Source organism: Epinephelus lanceolatus, chromosome 21 (assembly GCF_041903045.1).
Source record: "Epinephelus lanceolatus isolate andai-2023 chromosome 21, ASM4190304v1, whole genome shotgun sequence".
NCBI classification, from domain to species: Eukaryota; Metazoa; Chordata; class Actinopteri; order Perciformes; family Serranidae; genus Epinephelus; species Epinephelus lanceolatus.
This window is the reverse complement of record NC_135754.1, coordinates 14,452,811-14,470,594: the sequence shown is the minus strand read 5'-3', so window position 1 is coordinate 14,470,594 and position 17,784 is coordinate 14,452,811. Positions and strand designations below refer to the sequence as shown.

General features: G+C 41.6%; 1 protein-coding gene and 1 long non-coding RNA gene across 6 annotated transcripts in view; one reads left to right on the top strand and one right to left on the bottom strand.

Moving 5' to 3' along the window:
• arhgap17a (Rho GTPase activating protein 17a) overlaps nt 1–14,171 on the bottom strand; it is a 44,450-nt gene extending 30,279 nt beyond the window's left edge. The window contains exon 1 of one of the 5 annotated variants that reach the window (XM_033611019.2): nt 13,532–14,171. In XM_033611019.2, the coding sequence (XP_033466910.1) occupies nt 13,532–13,584 (53 nt within the window). In that variant the 5' untranslated portion in view covers nt 13,585–14,171. The remainder of the gene's footprint in view (nt 1–13,531) is intronic. The other 4 variants (XM_033611016.2, XM_078163475.1, XM_033611015.2 and 1 more) reach the window with 4 other exon arrangements.
• Nucleotides 237–11,345, top strand: LOC144459385 (uncharacterized). The gene is made up of 3 exons (XR_013488356.1): nt 237–410; nt 509–550; nt 10,943–11,345. It is a non-coding gene; the product is annotated as an uncharacterized LOC144459385 (long non-coding RNA).
• Nucleotides 14,172–17,784: the final 3,613 nt, after the last annotated feature.

The following is a 17,784-nucleotide window of genomic DNA, read 5'->3' as shown; positions in this document are numbered from 1 at the left end:
GCAAAACATGTCTCTCCTCAGACTCCAGCTGCATAAATGCCTCAACATGTGTCATGAAGTATGACAGATTTTAATTTTATCCAATAATAAACATCTCAAATGCTCTGTGAAGTGCACTGAAGGCATGTTCTGCTGCTCAACAACAACACTCCTTAAGCCACAGCTAGCAAGGCTCACGGTGTCGTGCACAGGGCAGCCGCACGGCCCTCCGCTGCCTGAGCCTATTAATAGTAAACTAATAGTTGGACTTGAAGAGGTCAGACAGATTAGATTCACTTAAAGGGAGAAGGCTGGGAAATACGGGCTCAGCTCATACTGCTTATCAACACCTTCGCACAGACTGTGGCTACTGAAGGAGGTGGGGGCAACACTGCAGTCAAGAGGGTCACTGACTTGACATAAGCTGAATGGTATATTTACTTACACTTTTAAGACAGTAATGTGGGAAAAAAATGTCTAGACTGCAGACAGATATTTAAACACCTGTTGTGTTGTTATTTTTCTGCAGGTACAAAGCAAAGACATCCAACTGCATCAATCATGCATCTGGGTAAGAGGGCAAAAATGTGTTCTATCGACCTGTTCATCAGAGAGTTAACGCACCAATCCAACTGTCACTCTAATTATACCGATTCTGTACCAATTAGGTCATGGATTGTTGTGGCTCTAAAAGCTGAGTCAACAGATCTCTGTCCATCCCAAACATGTATTCTACTGTCCCCAAGATGACAGGATGGCGTTACACATTGAACCCTGCTTTTAAGCCTGCGCAAAACTGATGTGAAACAACAGAAAGACATCGGTCGACAACAGTCAACAAGGCAAATACCGGCTGATACCGATGTTCAGTCAAAGAATGGGTGCACCCCTAATGAGTTTACTTATGTATCATATTTAAAAACACCAGAAGATGACCAAAAGTGCCTTCCAGTCGACGCAGATGGATTAGAATCTGACTCAGTGCATGATTAAAGAAATAAAAGGCATATAAAAGCCAACAACACCTAGTGTAATACTATAAAACTGTTACGCAGATGAAGACTGTGCAGGTATTGTTGTGTCTAACTAATGTGCAAACTTTTTCCAAGTACGAGTTGAGCCTTTAAACTGAAGTGACGTGTAGACAGTGGCTCGCCTGCCTTTTGGGTAACTGGAGCTCTAAACGAAGCCTGGGCCCTCCTCCAAAAACTGCTCTCTATGAACTATAGTAACCTCGTCACAGCTGCCTTCAATTACAACACGGAGGAAGGGAGCAGGGAGAAACAGAGAGAGACTAACAGAGAGGGGATGAGAGTTTGGGGGTTTGAAGGAAAGAAATACAAATATGGGGGGGGGGGGAGTTAAAGATAAAGTGCCAAACCAGAATAATCTAGAGGCTGGGGATAAACGGAAAGATTTTCTCTGGAGGAGAGCCATAGCTGAGCTGGTGAGTGAGTGAGTGAGTGAGTGAGTGAGGACCTTTAACACACAGAAACCTACAGACAAGACTTCCAGCTAGGGGGGAAAAAATGGGAGCCACACACACATTACAATGCACACACACACATACAGAGCGTAATGATAAAGCCACAATATGGAATCCATGTTCTGGTGTTGTCTACACACTGCAGAGCTCTTCATGTGGTCCTGTCATTGAGTGTAATCTTAAAAACCAGTGTGTTCGTCAAGCAGACTTATCCTGTCATGAATAAATGCCTACGGATCATACATTGCCAGTGTATATTAATCATTCGGTATGTTTATCCACCTTACTCCTATCCCCCATGATACCTTGTGTGTTTAATGGGCATGACTTCTGGTGCTGAACCCGAGTCGGCGTTTTCCAGTGGTAATGGTTAGCTAATCCTCTGTCATAGAACGATTGGGAAATAAAACATGTGGAACTATTACACCTCAGATATCATCATTTCATCACCTCTGCTCACCTCATTAGTTGTTTCCTTTTGAACCAAGCATGTTAGCTATTACCTTGCCTTGCTACATTAACATACAGTCAGGTCCATAATTATTTGGACAATGATACAGTTGTCATCATTTTGGCTCTGTACACCACCACAATGGGTTTTAAATGAAACAATGAATACCTGCTTAAAGTGCAGACTCTCAGCTTTCATTTAAGGCTTTTTTCAAAAATGTAGTATGAACCGTGTAGGAATTACAACCATTTCTTCACACAGTCCCCCGACTTTAAGGGCTCATAAGTATTTGGACAAACTAACATAATCATCAATTAAACAGTCAGTTTTAATACTTGGTTGCAAATCCTTTACAGTCAATGACTGCCTGAAGTGTTGGACACATAGGCATCATCAGATGCTGGGTTTCTTCCCTGGTGATGCTCTGCCAGCCCTTTACTGCAGCCGTCTGCACTTCCTGCTTGTGTTTTGGGTGTTTTGCCCTCAGTTTTGGCTTCAGCAAGAGAAACGCATGCTCAGTTGGATTCAGGTCAGATGATATGACTTGGCCGTTGCAGAACATTCCACTTCTTTGCCTTAAAAATGTCTTTGGTTGCTTTTGCAGTATGCTTCAGGTCAATGTCCATCTGCACTAGAGAGCATTGTCCAATGAGTTTTGAAGCATTTGGTTGAATCTGAGCAGATAATGGTGCCCCAAACACTTTAGCTTTCATCCCGCTTCTCAGCAGTCACATCATCAATAAATACAAGAGAACCAGTTCCACTGGCAGCCATACATGGCCATGACATAACAGTACCTCCACCATGCTTCACTGATGAGGTGGTGTGCGTTGGATCATGAGCAGTTCCTTCCCTTCTTCCTTCTCTTGTCTTCCCATCATTCTGTTAGTTGATCTTTGTTTTATCTGTCCATAGTATGCTGTTCCACAACTGTACAGGCTTTTTAGATGGTTTTTGACAAACTCTAATCTGGCCTTCCATTTTTAAGGCTAACCAATGGTTTGCATCTTGTGATAAACCCTCTGTATTTATTCTAGTGAAGTCTTGTCATGCTTACAAGAGCAGCAGGATGAAAGCTGAAGTGTTTGGGGCACCATTATCTGCTCAGATTCAATTAAATGCTTCAAAACTCATTGGATGATGCTTCACAGTGCAGATGGACATTGACCTGAAGCATATTGCAAAAGCAACCAAAGACATTTTTAAGGCAAAGAAGTGGAATGTTCTGCAACGGCCAAGTCATATCATTTGACCTGAATCCAACTGAGCATGCGTTTCTCTTGCTGAAGCCAAAACTGAGGGCAAAACACCCAAAACACAAGCAGGAAGTGCAGACGGCTGCAGTAAAGGACTGGCAGAGCATCACCAGGGAAGAAACCCAGCATCTGATGATGTCTATGGGTCCAACACTTCAGGCAGTCATTGACTGTAAAGGATTTGCAACCAAGTATTAAAACTGACTGTTTAATTGATGATTATGTTAGTTTGTCCAAATACTTATGAGCCCTTAAAGTTGGGGGACTGTGTGAAGAAATGGTTGTAATTCCTACACGGTTCATACTACATTTTTGAAAAAAGCCTTAAATGAAAGCTGAGAGTCTGCACTTTAAGCAGGTATTCATTGTTTCATTTAAAACCCATTGTGGTGGTGTACAGAGCCAAAATGACGACAACTGTATCATTGTCCAAATAATTATGGACCTGACTGTACATTGCTCCACTTAACATGGCCCGAGCGAGCAAACGGTAAGCATCTGCTCCTTCTCAAAGATGATTTATGATTTCTCATGACTCATAAACAGACACTGACACATTTGGCAAACATTTAACATAATTAGGTCCTATTTTTAGCTCCATGTTGAGTGAGTAAATGTGGGGTTTCCAGAAAATGCTCCACTCATCTGCCTTTAAGGACGCAGTTTATAACTGCAGTTTTATTAAATCAGATTTTTTTTAATGGAATAAATGCCAAATTTAGTAGCAGACTTCAGCAATAGCTGAAAAATAAATATCTTTATGCATTCATTTTATATGATATGAAAGAAATACAGAAAATCAGTAACACATTCTCAGACCAGATGACTAAACACGTAGGTTTGTCACATAATTCAAGGTATGTTGCCGGTGTAACAGGCAAAATCTAAAATAGGTTGAGAATGCAGTCAGACAGGGAAAGACCGGAATATCATACACTGACATTGAGTGGCAGGCCTGTCATTCTCTTCTGCAAATTCTGATTGAATACCTCCCCGCTCCCAAAACTCTTTGTTTTGGTTGGTATTATGTGGTTGCTATTGACTAGAGTGAATCTAGGACTTCCAAATACAATAGGTCTAAATTAGACTGCACAACACTCTACTAGTAAGAAGATTGCTGTTGTTAGATATGGCATCAAAATAAAATATATATTGCAACTCTATACATTCCGTCACCTCTCTCAACTGAAGTGCAGGAGGTGACTGCTCAAATATTTGCGGTTTGTTGACCCCACTTTGGCTACCACTAAGCCACAGAACAGTGTGCCTGTAGCTGACATTGCTATGTTGTGGCAAATAAACTACCTTACCAAACCAGATAAACTTAAAGTGATGTGTGGCATATTAGATTTTCCCTCAGCAATCTGGTCAGCTCAGGTGGTCAGCTCTGGGCTGTTTGTCTCATTGTGACGTGCCGCTCTGATTACTTACTTCAAAGTGAACGCATAATATGATCAATCAATCATTGTCATCTGCTGAGCTGAATCAGAGTTAAACAAACAAGATGAAGCATGTTAATTATTGAGCTTTAGCTGGGATTCAGACCAAAAACAGCCTTGTGTTATAACAGTGTTAGTGGGGGCCTGCTGTACCAGTTAGACAATAAAAAAACAATCCAGGAAGTCCAGTTTGAGTAACAGATTTACTGCATTTAAAGGCTGATTAGACTGCATTTTTCCACACAGGGCTACTGTGGGTCTGAACATGGCCTTAGAAGGGTTTTGTCATTGTTGTACAGAGCCAGGCTAGCTGTTTTCAGTCTTTATGCTAAGCTAGGCTAACCGGCTACAGGCTGTAGCTTCATATATAACTGACAGATATAGGAGTGGGAGCCTACTCAGCCTCTTAGTGGCTTTTGTCATTGATAGAATTGTCACTGATAAAATCTAACCATAGACCGTCTATGGGACTGACTAGCCTACAGCTACTTCCACTATCTTAGCAGAAGTTGCACCCATCATCTACCCTGGGAATCCAGAGTTCTCGCGAGAGCTCAATTTGAATTTGCTCAGCGAGTCACTCTGGCAATCAGTAATGATGCTCATTACCCATGCCGTTGGAGCCAAGCTGCACCAATCACATCGGTGTATCTGATATAGGCAGGCCAGAGGCGAGCTAAACAGATGACGACAGCGCTGCAACGACAAAGTCCGGAATCAGTCAGTAAACACTGCAAGATGGCTACAGATGAACACCAGTTGTTTGAAATGGCTTTGGCCGCTACAATGAACGAGTTAGACTTGGCTTTTTCTCTAAACGAGGAACAGAAGACGGTGCTCGAATCTTTCCTTTGCAAGAAGGACGTTTTTGCCGTTTTGCCGACCAGATACGGCAAGAGTCTAATCTACCAGTTAGCTCCGCTGGTAGCTAAGCTCTGGATACGTCACCCCATGTATTGTTCTGATTGGTCATAGTGTTATCCAATTGAGTGCAGTGATATTTTCAAATGCATGCTTGGTGCTGCCCCTCGAGTTGGGCCATTTTCATTACTCATAGCCAGACCCTAAATCTTTCTACAGTAGATCTTATGTCCAGGAGGATTGTGACAAACTACAAGATAAAAGCAAATATCACTACACCAGAGACATGGAGCTGGAGAAATTGAGAAATTACTAATATAAAAACATACTGACTAAATAAATGAGCTCTGTTTACTGACGTTAATGTGAGAAAACCTGGTGAGGATGTTTCCATGACATCTGCAAACACTTGTGTGAACCAACCCCAGATAGCCCTGTGTCACAGAGGCAAAAAATAGGCAGGCAACAACAAACAAAACAACAATTGTTTTGCCGGCATCAGCTGACCTGGAGCAAAAAGAGCTGACCCCATCGTGCCTCACCGACGCAGCAGCCTTTAGAGAAAGTCTGTTGCTGCGCGCCGCATGTGACTTCTTAACAACATGAGATCCTCGCTGCACAGCCGTGGCCACTACATCAGAATGGTAACCATGGCGATCTACTATTAAAGTGGAAGGGGGGTAAGTGAATACTGCAGCCGTAAGCACAATAGAGCGGCTGTTAGCAGCCACTCAACACAATCAGCGGGCTAAGGCGTAGGGAGGGTCTGCCTCTTACGGCTGTAACAGTTGGCAGCTTAAGGCATAAGGTAATGGATACTGGACCTGGATGAAAGGAGCTGGGAGAATAATTGAGTGACTCAGCCCATACAGCCTCCGTAATGTGGCTGATTATGTGAGCTGGTACGACAACATTAGACCTGGGCAACAATGAGCAAAACATGGAGTATAAACTATGGGACTTTTATTCAATGTGTATTGTTGTGATGTTAAGATAAATCAAGGCTAAGCTAAACCTGTGTATCATGAAAACACACTTTCTTCCTGGGACAATGTTGATGTCATAAAACTGCTTGTTTTGTCTGGAACTTTAAGATATTTAGTGTACAATCATGTAAGACTAAGAATAGCAGCATATCTAAACATCTGAAAAGCCTGAATCCTCAAATAATTTGCATTAATGCTCAATATGTGACTCAAATGATCAATTAATAATCAAAGTTGTTGCCCATGAACTTACATCAAAATGTTTTCACTCTAGTATTGTGACAATTTCTCAAACATTATTCAAAAGAAACCCTTAAAGTTTGACCAGTGTTAAGTTTCCTAAACACTGTCACTGTTTGTCTCTTGAGGATTCTTTGGTTTCATATAATCAAGACTACTCAATAACACATTTGTTTCCTGTGGGAAATTATTGTTATCATCGTGATTAAAGGAATTCTTCATCTCACAAAATGACCATTTGTATATCTATTACTCACCCCAGTTCTGTTTACGTTGTGAAAAACTTTGATGGGTGAGTGAATGGAAGCTGAAACTTTATCTATGCTCTCTTTGAGTCATTCTCCATTGACAAAAACTGTAATTTTATCTCGCTGAACATGGGAGCTGCTGCTCTACCACTGCCTCTCTCAGTTAGTTAGTTTGTGTTATTGACTTCGGTGTTTTAAGGAGTTAGTTCTTATTCACCAAAGTTACACAGTAACACACACTGACTACCGATAAAGGCAGTGGTAGATCAGCAGCTCCTGTTTTCAGTGAGGCAAAATTACAGAGACATCGATAAATTTTACTTCCTGTTCAGTTCCCCATCAAAAAAGGCAAGCACAGAGCAAATGGTTGGATAAATGAGACTTGGATTAAACTGCACAAGTTGTGTGAGAGTTTTTAAACAGATGTTATTATATAGTTTTCTGTTTCTGCTAAACGTGGACCCCTATGACTTCAATTCACCATGACTTTTCTGTGTTTTTGGATTCTTCGTTCACTGGAAGCATGCAAGAAAACAACACTGTCCTCATGGCAGTAGCTTTGGGGCAGCTGTAGCTCAGTGCATGGGGACTTGGGTTGGAAACTGGATGGTCGCCGGCTCAAGTCTCCGTACGGACCAAGTATGGAGCGTGGACTGGTAGCCGAAGAGGTACCAGTTCACCTCCTGGGCACTGCCGAGATATCCCTGAATAAGGCACTGAACCCCAAACTGCTCAGGCACCTGTCCATGGGCAGCACCCTCACTCTAACATCTCTCCATTTATGCATGTATAGTTCCTGTTTGTGCATGTGTGTGTATTTCGGGCCTTTGTGTATCTTCTTATTCTTCTTAGTCATTTGGGTGTTGAAGCCTTCCTTTAAACTGACTACCATCCCTATTTTCTGTCTTACCAATTTATAATTTGGATGAAAGCAAAAATGACTCTGACAGCTAACAAACAGCAGTCTAGCTTCATACTGCAGGTCTTGTGTATCACTAGCAGTACCACAAAGGGATCCCAGCTGACACACCTCTTTGTCCTCGAGGCAATGGCCTGGTTGTGCAACAGCAGGGGAACGCCCAGAGTCACCTATCCTCGCTAATTCAACAGTGAGGGAAAAGCCTCTATTCAACACGCCTCCCTGTCGAGTGAATCAAGGACTTCCAATTACAATGCCGTTAACATTAGATTGCACAAAGCTGTGATAGTAAGAGGACTGTTGTTGTAAGAGTAAAAGTTGAAAAGTTACTTGACCCCACTTCGGCTACCACCGAGCTACAGAACAGGGCACCCGTAATTAAAGGGGATTCATTTCAGTAAGTTGTTGTAAGCTCATGTCTGTATTGATGAATTGATTGATGTTACTCTGTTGTGGCAAACAAGCTACCAGCCCAAATAAACCCAAAGTAATGCAGTAATTACACTAATGTGGTGTGTGACACATCAGGTCAGCTGAGGTGGTAAGCTCTGAGCTGTTTGTCTCATTGTGACATGCTGCTCTGATTAATTACTTCAAAGTGATGCATAATATAATCAATCAATCATTGTCATCTGTGGGGTTGATTCAAGATTAAACAAATATAATGTAGCATGTTAGTTAGGAAGCTTTCCCAGATTGAAAACAGCCCTGTGTTATAACAGTGTTGGGGGCCTGCTGTACCAGTTAGACAATGAACAACAATCCAGGAAGTCCAGTTTGAGTAACAGATTTTTGGCACTTAAAGACTGATCAGACTGCATATTTTGCACACACGGCTACTGTCGGTCTGCACCCCGCCTTAGGGTTGGTGGTAGGTGGTTTTTGCTACTTTTGTTCAGAGCCAGGCTAGCTGTTTTCCCCATTTCTAGTCTTGATACTACATTCTGTTTGCGTTTGAAATCTGAGGTTGGAGATGGGAATGACATCACACTTGGAAAAACTAAGATTTTGTTGGCAATACCAGTTGATAACAACGCATTATGCTATACTTTGTGGCATACAAACACCACAGCAACATGGCCACACACAGATGTTGGACAGCACTGTGTGTACCACTGATTTATTGAGACACAAATGAGACAGATGTGTTAATACAAAGTGTATTAGTACAGCTTTCGCTACTTTTGATACACAGAGCGGCCATATTGGATTTTGAGGTCAGGGTTGGTGAGCTTCCTACGACTTTCAGAGACAGAAATCCAACTTCAGGGGTTGCTTCAGTTGAAATTAGACCAGGAACTTGGAAAATCTGACTTCCCAGTGGAATGGAACGCACCAGCTACGCTAACCAGCTGTAGGGTATAGCTTCATAGCTGACTGACTGATATGAAAGTGGTATCAATCTGCTTATCCAACTCTCCACCAAAAATTGAATCAGCATATTTGTTAAATATCAAACTATTGCTTTAATAAGCCTAAAGGCCAAAACACACCGACGGCATCATATGACGGCAGCGTCATTGACGCGAGTCAAGTGCCACCCCCAACACACACAAAAAGCATCGCGCTGCGGGGCGTCCACCGGATTTCTATTGCACACTCCAGTCCGCTAGGCTGGGAAGTCCAAAATAGCATTTTTTCAAGGGCGGTGACGCTGGAAAAATAGGACAATAGCGTAAAGTGCCGTGGCGCGGCACGTCGACGCGTGTCAAGCCGCTGCCGGTGTGGGTTTGTAAATAGAAAATAATGGGGGCGGCTGTTTTGACGCGCGTCGTACGCCGCTGGTGTGTTTTGGCCTTAATACTTTTTTAATAAAAATGCTATTATTTCTACTGGTGTCAGCAAGAACTCCTTACTTAGGGCAAGGTGGGGAAATAAGTAGGCCTACACCAGTTCTCGGCATCAGTTAAGTTGTTTTATTATCTCTAAGTCTGAACATAGTGTAAAAGGTCAACTAGCTGTAGCAACAGTCTGTCTGTCATCATCAAAAATAGATGAAAAGAGAGAATATTTGTCCACCTCGGTGGACACTACGCCTACAACAGGATATTTACCTCCTGTAACGGATGTGCTGCTCTGTTGAGAAGCAGTGGCACTCCGGTGTAGAGTGTCAAATACAGGGCATTCCTGGAATTTGAGCCTATGTTGAGCCTAGAGAGATGTTTCAGCATATTGCTGGTGTTTCCACGTACTTGAAATGACTGACTTTCTTTGTAAAATGAAGCCATGAAGAGTTTCTTCCTCTCTGCCTTGACTCCTTCCTATTTTAAGTTTCCAGCAGTGTTGCTGTGTGATGCTTGAGCTCATTGTTTTGAGATGCACAACTGTCAGAAAAACATGCCAGGATCGATGGAAGGAATCAATAGGCTTGGAGGCGAGTCCAACGGATCGGACAATAATTCCCATCCCTGTTTTCAACCAACCAGCAGAGTGAGTTGTACTAACTGCCATTATCTAAAATCACTTGAGTAGACTGAGATAATCAATATACTTGATGGACAACAAACAGCTCAGGCCCCCCAAAAGAATCTGAGACGTGTTTTGCTGGTTGACCTTTGCACAGTATGTCTTGGGTATGACAGCTTTAAGGCCTCCTTATTAAACTGTACCCGTTACCTTTGAACCACCCCTTATAAGCAGCCTCTGTACACACTCCTTGATCGGACCATATCATGTGGTCCAATCATCAATGATTGCTTATCCAACTTCTTCCTCAGCCACTGAAAAACTTATCTGGGTCTGTTTTCCTCACAATCAAGGGTGTCATTATCACAAGCAAAACAGAAAATGCAAACTCTCAAACATCACATGTACAGTGCAGAATACTGAGCTCATTCTGGGTCTGTGGAGCACGACTGTTTATCTTAATGCAGATAGTAGTTATAGCCCATGATACCCCACTCATATGTTATCTCCTATACTAACTGTATAGAACTAGAGAGTTCAAAGATAGCAAACTGAAAAAGCTTCCAAAGGACTAAAAAAGCCTCGCCATGTTCCCTGGCATGAATCACAAGCTGTTTTCCTCTGCACCTCAGTTTCACTCTCTGACTCACATCAATCTCCCTCTTCTCTAGAAAGCCCTAGTACGTCTCTGGGAGGCAGTTTCCTGTTTGTAGAAGAAGAAGGAGAGACTTCCTCAGAGCGGCTGCTCGCTGGACACACTGTTCTGACTTTGCACAATCACAGGAACCCAGGGGGCAGCGGAGAGGAGCCTTTGCACTCCAAACTTTTGCAGATACACAAGCAGGCGCAAACTTAATGGACAAAGCAGAGTATGCTCACTCATTCAGAAGGGCATACATACAAGTGCAGGACAAATTACCCCGACATATGCATGCAAAAGAGCGAGCCACTTCTGCATGCACACACATACAAATGTCTGTTTTCTGCATTACACGCTCTCCAGTTCTAATTTACTGCTGGTACACTGTGGCGAGGAAATTATGAGTATTCCAGCTGCGCCCCAAAGCAGCAGAGCCCTATGTAAGTTCTTCAAAATGTTCGTTCCTCTGATAGGAGTAGCCAAAACATCCTGTTTGAATAAATAAATAGAGCTATATTTTTCTACAAAGCAAATATTGTGCCTCTTTTTTCCCCTGAAGGTTTTTCTAGCAGCACCTTGTTTCCTATCATGTATTCCCTTTAGGATAATATGAAATGTAAGAAAGCTAAAACTTTCTTTTTACCTAAAAAGACTACTGAAATTCTATATTAATATGGAAATATTTCACGCTATTTGAAATGTGGAAGCCATAATCTATGTGGCAACACTGCCTCTGCCTATTATGTGATGACACATTATTTATTCAGCCTGTCAGTGGCTTCATCTGGTACAATCCAGTATTGGGTGCACCCACCGTACGCCTGAGGTGCCAAACACTGTTCGCTCCCGTACACAAACACTGACAACCACAAAGTACACGTGCACACAGAATGCCACACATCATGAGAGCCGACCTCTCATGATGAAAACATCCTGTGGTGTGTCTAACCCTCCTGTTCGCACAAGGCTGGGCTGGAGCCATCGCTACTTTAGATATCCAGTTACAGAGGGACATTGTGGGTCATAACACAACAGCATAGTGGCACCTCCATAGGTAACATGCATAAACACTACAGAAGGCTTTATCACTGTTCGGATTTGAACTCTTTTTCAGAGTGCTGATCCTTTCACAGTTCAGAGCAAGAGACTGCTTGGAGTGGAGACGCACAGACACTTATCCATCACTTACAAACATTAATCTATTTTATGCTTTAAGTTTGATGTCTGATTGGAGTTGAGCGTCTAGTGTTTCACAAATGGAGAGGCTCTTACTGACACTTTAACAGTACAGAGTGAAAGTGAACCTTGCCGTATAGTGCAGAGTATATAACAGCTCATCCCCTGCTTTAGCGTATTAGCCCTGACTCTGCTAGATCTCTTTACCCTGAGTTGACGTCTGAATTCAGCTGGACAGGGGGCAAGTAAGACCAGACGGACTGAGCAGCAAACATCAGGCCCCTGGCTAAGGACGCATCAATATATTATTAGAATTCGGTGTCTGTTATCAACTGATATCTGCTTTGAAAACGTCATCAGTGTAAGGCCAATAACATATTTGACATGTTAGGAAAGTAGCATTTTTGCGAGCATTTTATTCCTAAATGTAGCTTGTGTCACTGTCATGTTTGCACATTTTTAACATGGCAAACTCAATCTCTATACAACAGAAAAGTCTGAAATCCTTACCCTCCTCTGCAGGCTCTTGCGCAAATTAATTTAAATATTATTTAAACTGGAAAAAGGGCAATATCCAAATCGCAGGAGCTGCAGTAATTTGATAAAGGCAAAGTTTGTCACAACATACCGTTATAAATAAAGCATTGTGGTGCTACAGAGAAGCCCTGGCCTACAAATCATATTCCAGATATAAGGGAACTTCATTGTTTAGTACATACCCTCGCAAAAAATGTGATGCAAAAACTATCACTCACACTAAAATTTCTACTCATATTACAGTATCTGTCAAAATATATATTTCCACTATACATATATTGTGCAACCCTAGTACAGTTATCTGTTGATATATTGGTGCATGCCTATTCTTGGCCTCACGCCTTACAGTATGTTTCCAAAACAGACACTTCTGCTATTTCACACAGCTTTTGACAGCAGAATTAAATCTCATGATGTAAGAAAGTGAGTCATCCTAAGGAGAGTGAATGACCTAAGGCAAAATGCACCATCACTGGTCTCCTTCCTGGTGTTTATTTCCCATGCAGACAGTGCTAACACACTGCGTAGATGGCTGATTCAGTCTTCTGGGGAGGACATCTGGTTGGGTTCAGACAGCAGTGTGGACGCTTGCACACATCAAGGGAAGCAGTCCCACATCCAGCTTTTATTAACAGTGTTATGTCCTTAAGCCTGGTTGTCTGATTCATTCATAAAAGACTGTCCTCATTGTCTGTCTGCACAGCCAGCTGATTCGATCTGTGTGTTAGTTAATGTGATTTTCTCTCTTTGCAGCATTCCTGTGCCATAACTGATAAAGAGCAAGTTAAAAGAGAAGCATGGGGAAGGGTTAAAAGTTAAATTAAATCGACAAGCTTTGGAGTTAAGGTGAAAACAGACCAACATAAATGTGTGTGCGCCAGTAAACAACGCTGACTTCCATACTTGCCTGCCAACAGTTTGATTGGCGAGCTGTTTCATCCGATTGAACTGTTTCTTCATTTTCGGTCCCTTGCCAGTCTCGTCTTCCGAAGTTACGCTTCAAAGCCGGGCTTTGGTTTGTCATGAAGTTCACAGGGCCTCTCCCCGATTTAATTTTCCAAGCTGTCGCTATGACGGTGCAAAACAAGCAGGAGCCATTGAGCCCAAAGCCAATTAAAAATAGTTTGTAGCCTCGCTAGCCACTAAGCTAGCCTTCCCCAAGTGGAGATTCTAGAGGAAAGTTCCCGTTGGGGGCGACGGCATGATCCGCGAACCTCCTTTTTGGTATGTTCCCGTACATTAAAGTCCCCAAAGTAAGCCGTGACTAACTTTCACTGGCTCCAGCGGCTTTTCATGGCTCTTCTCGGCTGCTGTGTTGACCCGTTAGCTGGCGAGCTAACGTTACCGAGCTGGATAATCCGTCGGCCGCTTTCTCCCAGAGCGGGGCAGAGCAGAGCGGAGCAGGGAGCCGAGTGAGGAGCAGCAGCGGCGGCGGTGGCGGCTCACCTCTGCCTCTGCCAGCACACAGAGGGAGAGGGAGAGCAGCAGGAAGTAGCGTTAGTGCATCTGCCACACAGCACCACCTCCCCCTGGACACTGACAGGAGCAACATATGGAGCACTGCACTCATGGAAACTATCCTGCGCCATTATAAAAAAATAAAATAAAATGAAATATACTGAATTCAAATAGGGAATCCTGCATTCATAATTTTGCTTGGTTTCTGCAGTACTCTTACAGGACACAATGCCTAGAGAGTGACTTTTAAAGTGCCCACCCAGTGGCGCTCCCAAGGGGGGGGGGGCATGGTGCCCCAATACATATGGGGGCCCCTGGCTCTCTGGCGAAAAATAATAGAGTCCACCCAGAAAGAGTTCTACAACCTGGAAATGAGTTAGCATTTTGCCAGTCCTGGTTCCTTCATCTTAAATTCAGTGGGTTTTTTAATAGTTTTATGGTTATTTTATTTCTTTATTTAACCATAAAAACTGTTAAATTTAAAAATCTCTTTTTCAACAGTGTCCTGGCCAAGACAGGCAGCAACATAAGCTCCAGACAGACAACGCAAAACAAAAATACAGAATGAAAAGCTCAAAAACAAGCAATAGAAAACACAAAATAAGATTACAACAAAGAAAAGCCAAAACGTACATTAATATATACTAGAAATTAACCTTAAAAATGCAAAGACAGCAACTACACATGATTACAAAAACCAGCTAAGACACATCAAAACATTGGCATATAGAAGATTGTGTACAGAAATCCTGCAACAGTGCTTTGAAACAGCCGAGAGGAACCAGTGAGTGCAACTGTAAGTCCGTCTGCTTAAGATTCCACATATAAGGAGCTGCATATATAAATGCTCACTTGCCAAACTCTGTACATACCCTCAGTGCAGACAATAAAAACATGTTTTGTGAACCGAGAGCATAGCCATTTTCAATTTTTTGCTTCATGTACACATGTGAGTATGCTGGAAGTAGGCCAAGAATAGCTTTAGCTTGAAAACGTCTACAAAATTGTAAGGAGAGTCAGCCAACCTGAGCATACGGGATACAGTGATGAGTTAGTGGCTATTAATGAGTGTGACTTACAGTTAGATGACTGAATAAGGTCTGTAGTTAACACAAGCTTTAGAGACTTTCATGTTTTCTTCTCCAACATAAAATACGTCATACGTAAATATCCCACTCGTGAACTCTGAAGTTGCTATGTGTCTTAAAAAAGGTGGTTGCTACCAAGTGGCCAAATGAGACTACTGAACATCATCATGCTAAGCCGCTCCAAATATGGCTTTACAGTCTTGTTATGGCAGCGACATTAGGTCATGTGACCATAGTGTAGTTTGTAAGCTTCACTAATCATGACAGTGGTGTTCATATGTGAAGATTATCATTCTGAACAAAATGTGTAAGTATCATAAATGTTTGTTTGCCACAGAGCGCATTTCTGCAATCATTCAAAATCCAATGTAAAAGTCCCATTGGCTTTTTGACGAGGGAACTGGTGTGATGCTGACTTACACATCAGCCTACAGAAAAACATCATCCCTGGAGCACTATCTTTAAGAGGCTTTGATGTGCTCAATGGACTGAATCATTGTGACGTCGTGCTTACAACAACTTCTAGGTAGACAACTGGCATTTGATTTGAACTGCAGAGACAGATGAAATTGTCAAACTTGTTTATTTCTGTTGTCATTTTCAGCCATAATTGTTAATGTTTAAAGGCATAAAATTAAACACAGAGGTCCAACCTAACAGACATTTCTGCCACGCTTATTTAATGCACTGTTTTGCTTTGCTATAGCTTCTTTGATAAATCAAATCTACTGGCATGGAGGCTAAGCAATGTATTGCTGTGGATGGGGGCCAAAGCGAAACGTATTCTGGCCACTTAAAAATATCAAAATCAGTTTGAGTTTATGCTATATTCAAATATTTGCACTGCTTTACCTTAACGTCAGAAAGCGCTTTGACTGGGAACTGAAGCCATTACTACTATTAACTGCTGTCTGAAAGCAAGGTATAGTGGTGTATAGTGCTCACTGCCATTTCATTTTTTTGTATGTTACATAGTGGGGTTTCTACCCAGAAGTTACTATTGCAAGCAATTTCGTTTGGTGTATTGTTAAGCTAGGTTAGGGTAGCACAGGTAGTGGTATCTTGTGAACCCAACAACCTAAGTCATCCATTGGTACCAACCATATTGGTATAGCTTGTATATAGGAAGGTGGCTAAATAACTCTTCTGATTAGGAAACAGCTGGCATGGCCATTTTCACAGAAGTCCCTTGAATTCTCACCTCAAGATATCTGAATGAAATTGGGCTCTTCGGGCACCCACAAGTCTCCCCAAACTTGATGCAATTCCTTTACATAATTTTCAACTAGCTGATGTACCTCAGCATAATCAAATTCCTGGAAATCAGCTCTAGATTTTGTTTTCAGTTTGCCACGACAAGATTTTTAGTGACCTCATCTGGCCACACTTATGAAAGATTCATTTGGGTGCCACTGTGCCTACCATCGTCAGATAATAAGCAGAGTAGCACATATTTTACATTTACACTGAAATGTTAAATTAAAGTGCAAGCATACGTTAAATTATATCTAGTATAGAGGTCCGCAAATTATCTGCCGGTCTGTTGATATCGGGCAACGACTGCTTAATATCATGGCAATGATTGCTTGCACGCTATGAATACAACCTGTACAGTACTATGAGCTTCAGGTGTATGTCTATATATTCTAATCAGAACATCCTTTTGTTTTTTTTAAAATATGAAAATAGCCCCTCAACTTTGAATGAATAATGATATCTTTCTGTTAGATTTCTTCACACATTTGTAATGATTGATGCAGCAGTGTCACAGTCAGCATTATATAGAAAAGCTGTCACAGATCCACATGCAAAAATAAAGTCAATTGAAAATAATATGAGCTCATAACATTAAGTGATTGTAGACACTCGGTTATTGCTACAAAAAAAATTGAATATGCTTAAAAATATGTCATGCATTCATATTTTAAAAAGCAGTAGGCCTATTATGTAGGCCTATTCAAAGAATGCATACAGTAATAATGGGCCACAAGACAGGAAAGTCATATTTAATATTACAATATATTTAACAGGCCCCAGTGCAAGCTACAAACTATACAATGATCATCTCCAAGAATTTAGCTGTTTTGATTTGTTAATCCTTCTACATACATTCATAAGGTATGCCAGGCTAAAGATAAACAGATATTTTGCCATCTCCAGTGTGTTTATATTGTGTAGATTACATAATAGTTTAACACTTTGGAAACTTGCAAAAGCGATGTTTTCAGTGAGACCAAAAATCATGATATCCTTTCTTGATATAGCAATACAAAATACTGGAAATGATGTTAATAGTTTCTTCCTTTAAATCAGATGATTTCAAAGACAATGTAATGGGAAAACATACATCTTAAGAGAAACAAGTATTAGTCTGAGCCCACATCCCTTTTACTGTGAGTCAATAAGGCTATACTCTCTCTTAATGGCATGCAACTCAAGTAACTGACAGCATTAAAAAGACTTCTGTCAGAAGCCAAACGCATTATGCTTCAGTAAAATCGAAGCTATAGATCCTTTTGTATATCAGATGGTTGTCAGCTTCTCAATTACCTGAATCTAAATATTGCAATGTGGATATTTTTGGAGGCAAACATTTTGTGAACAGCCATAGTGT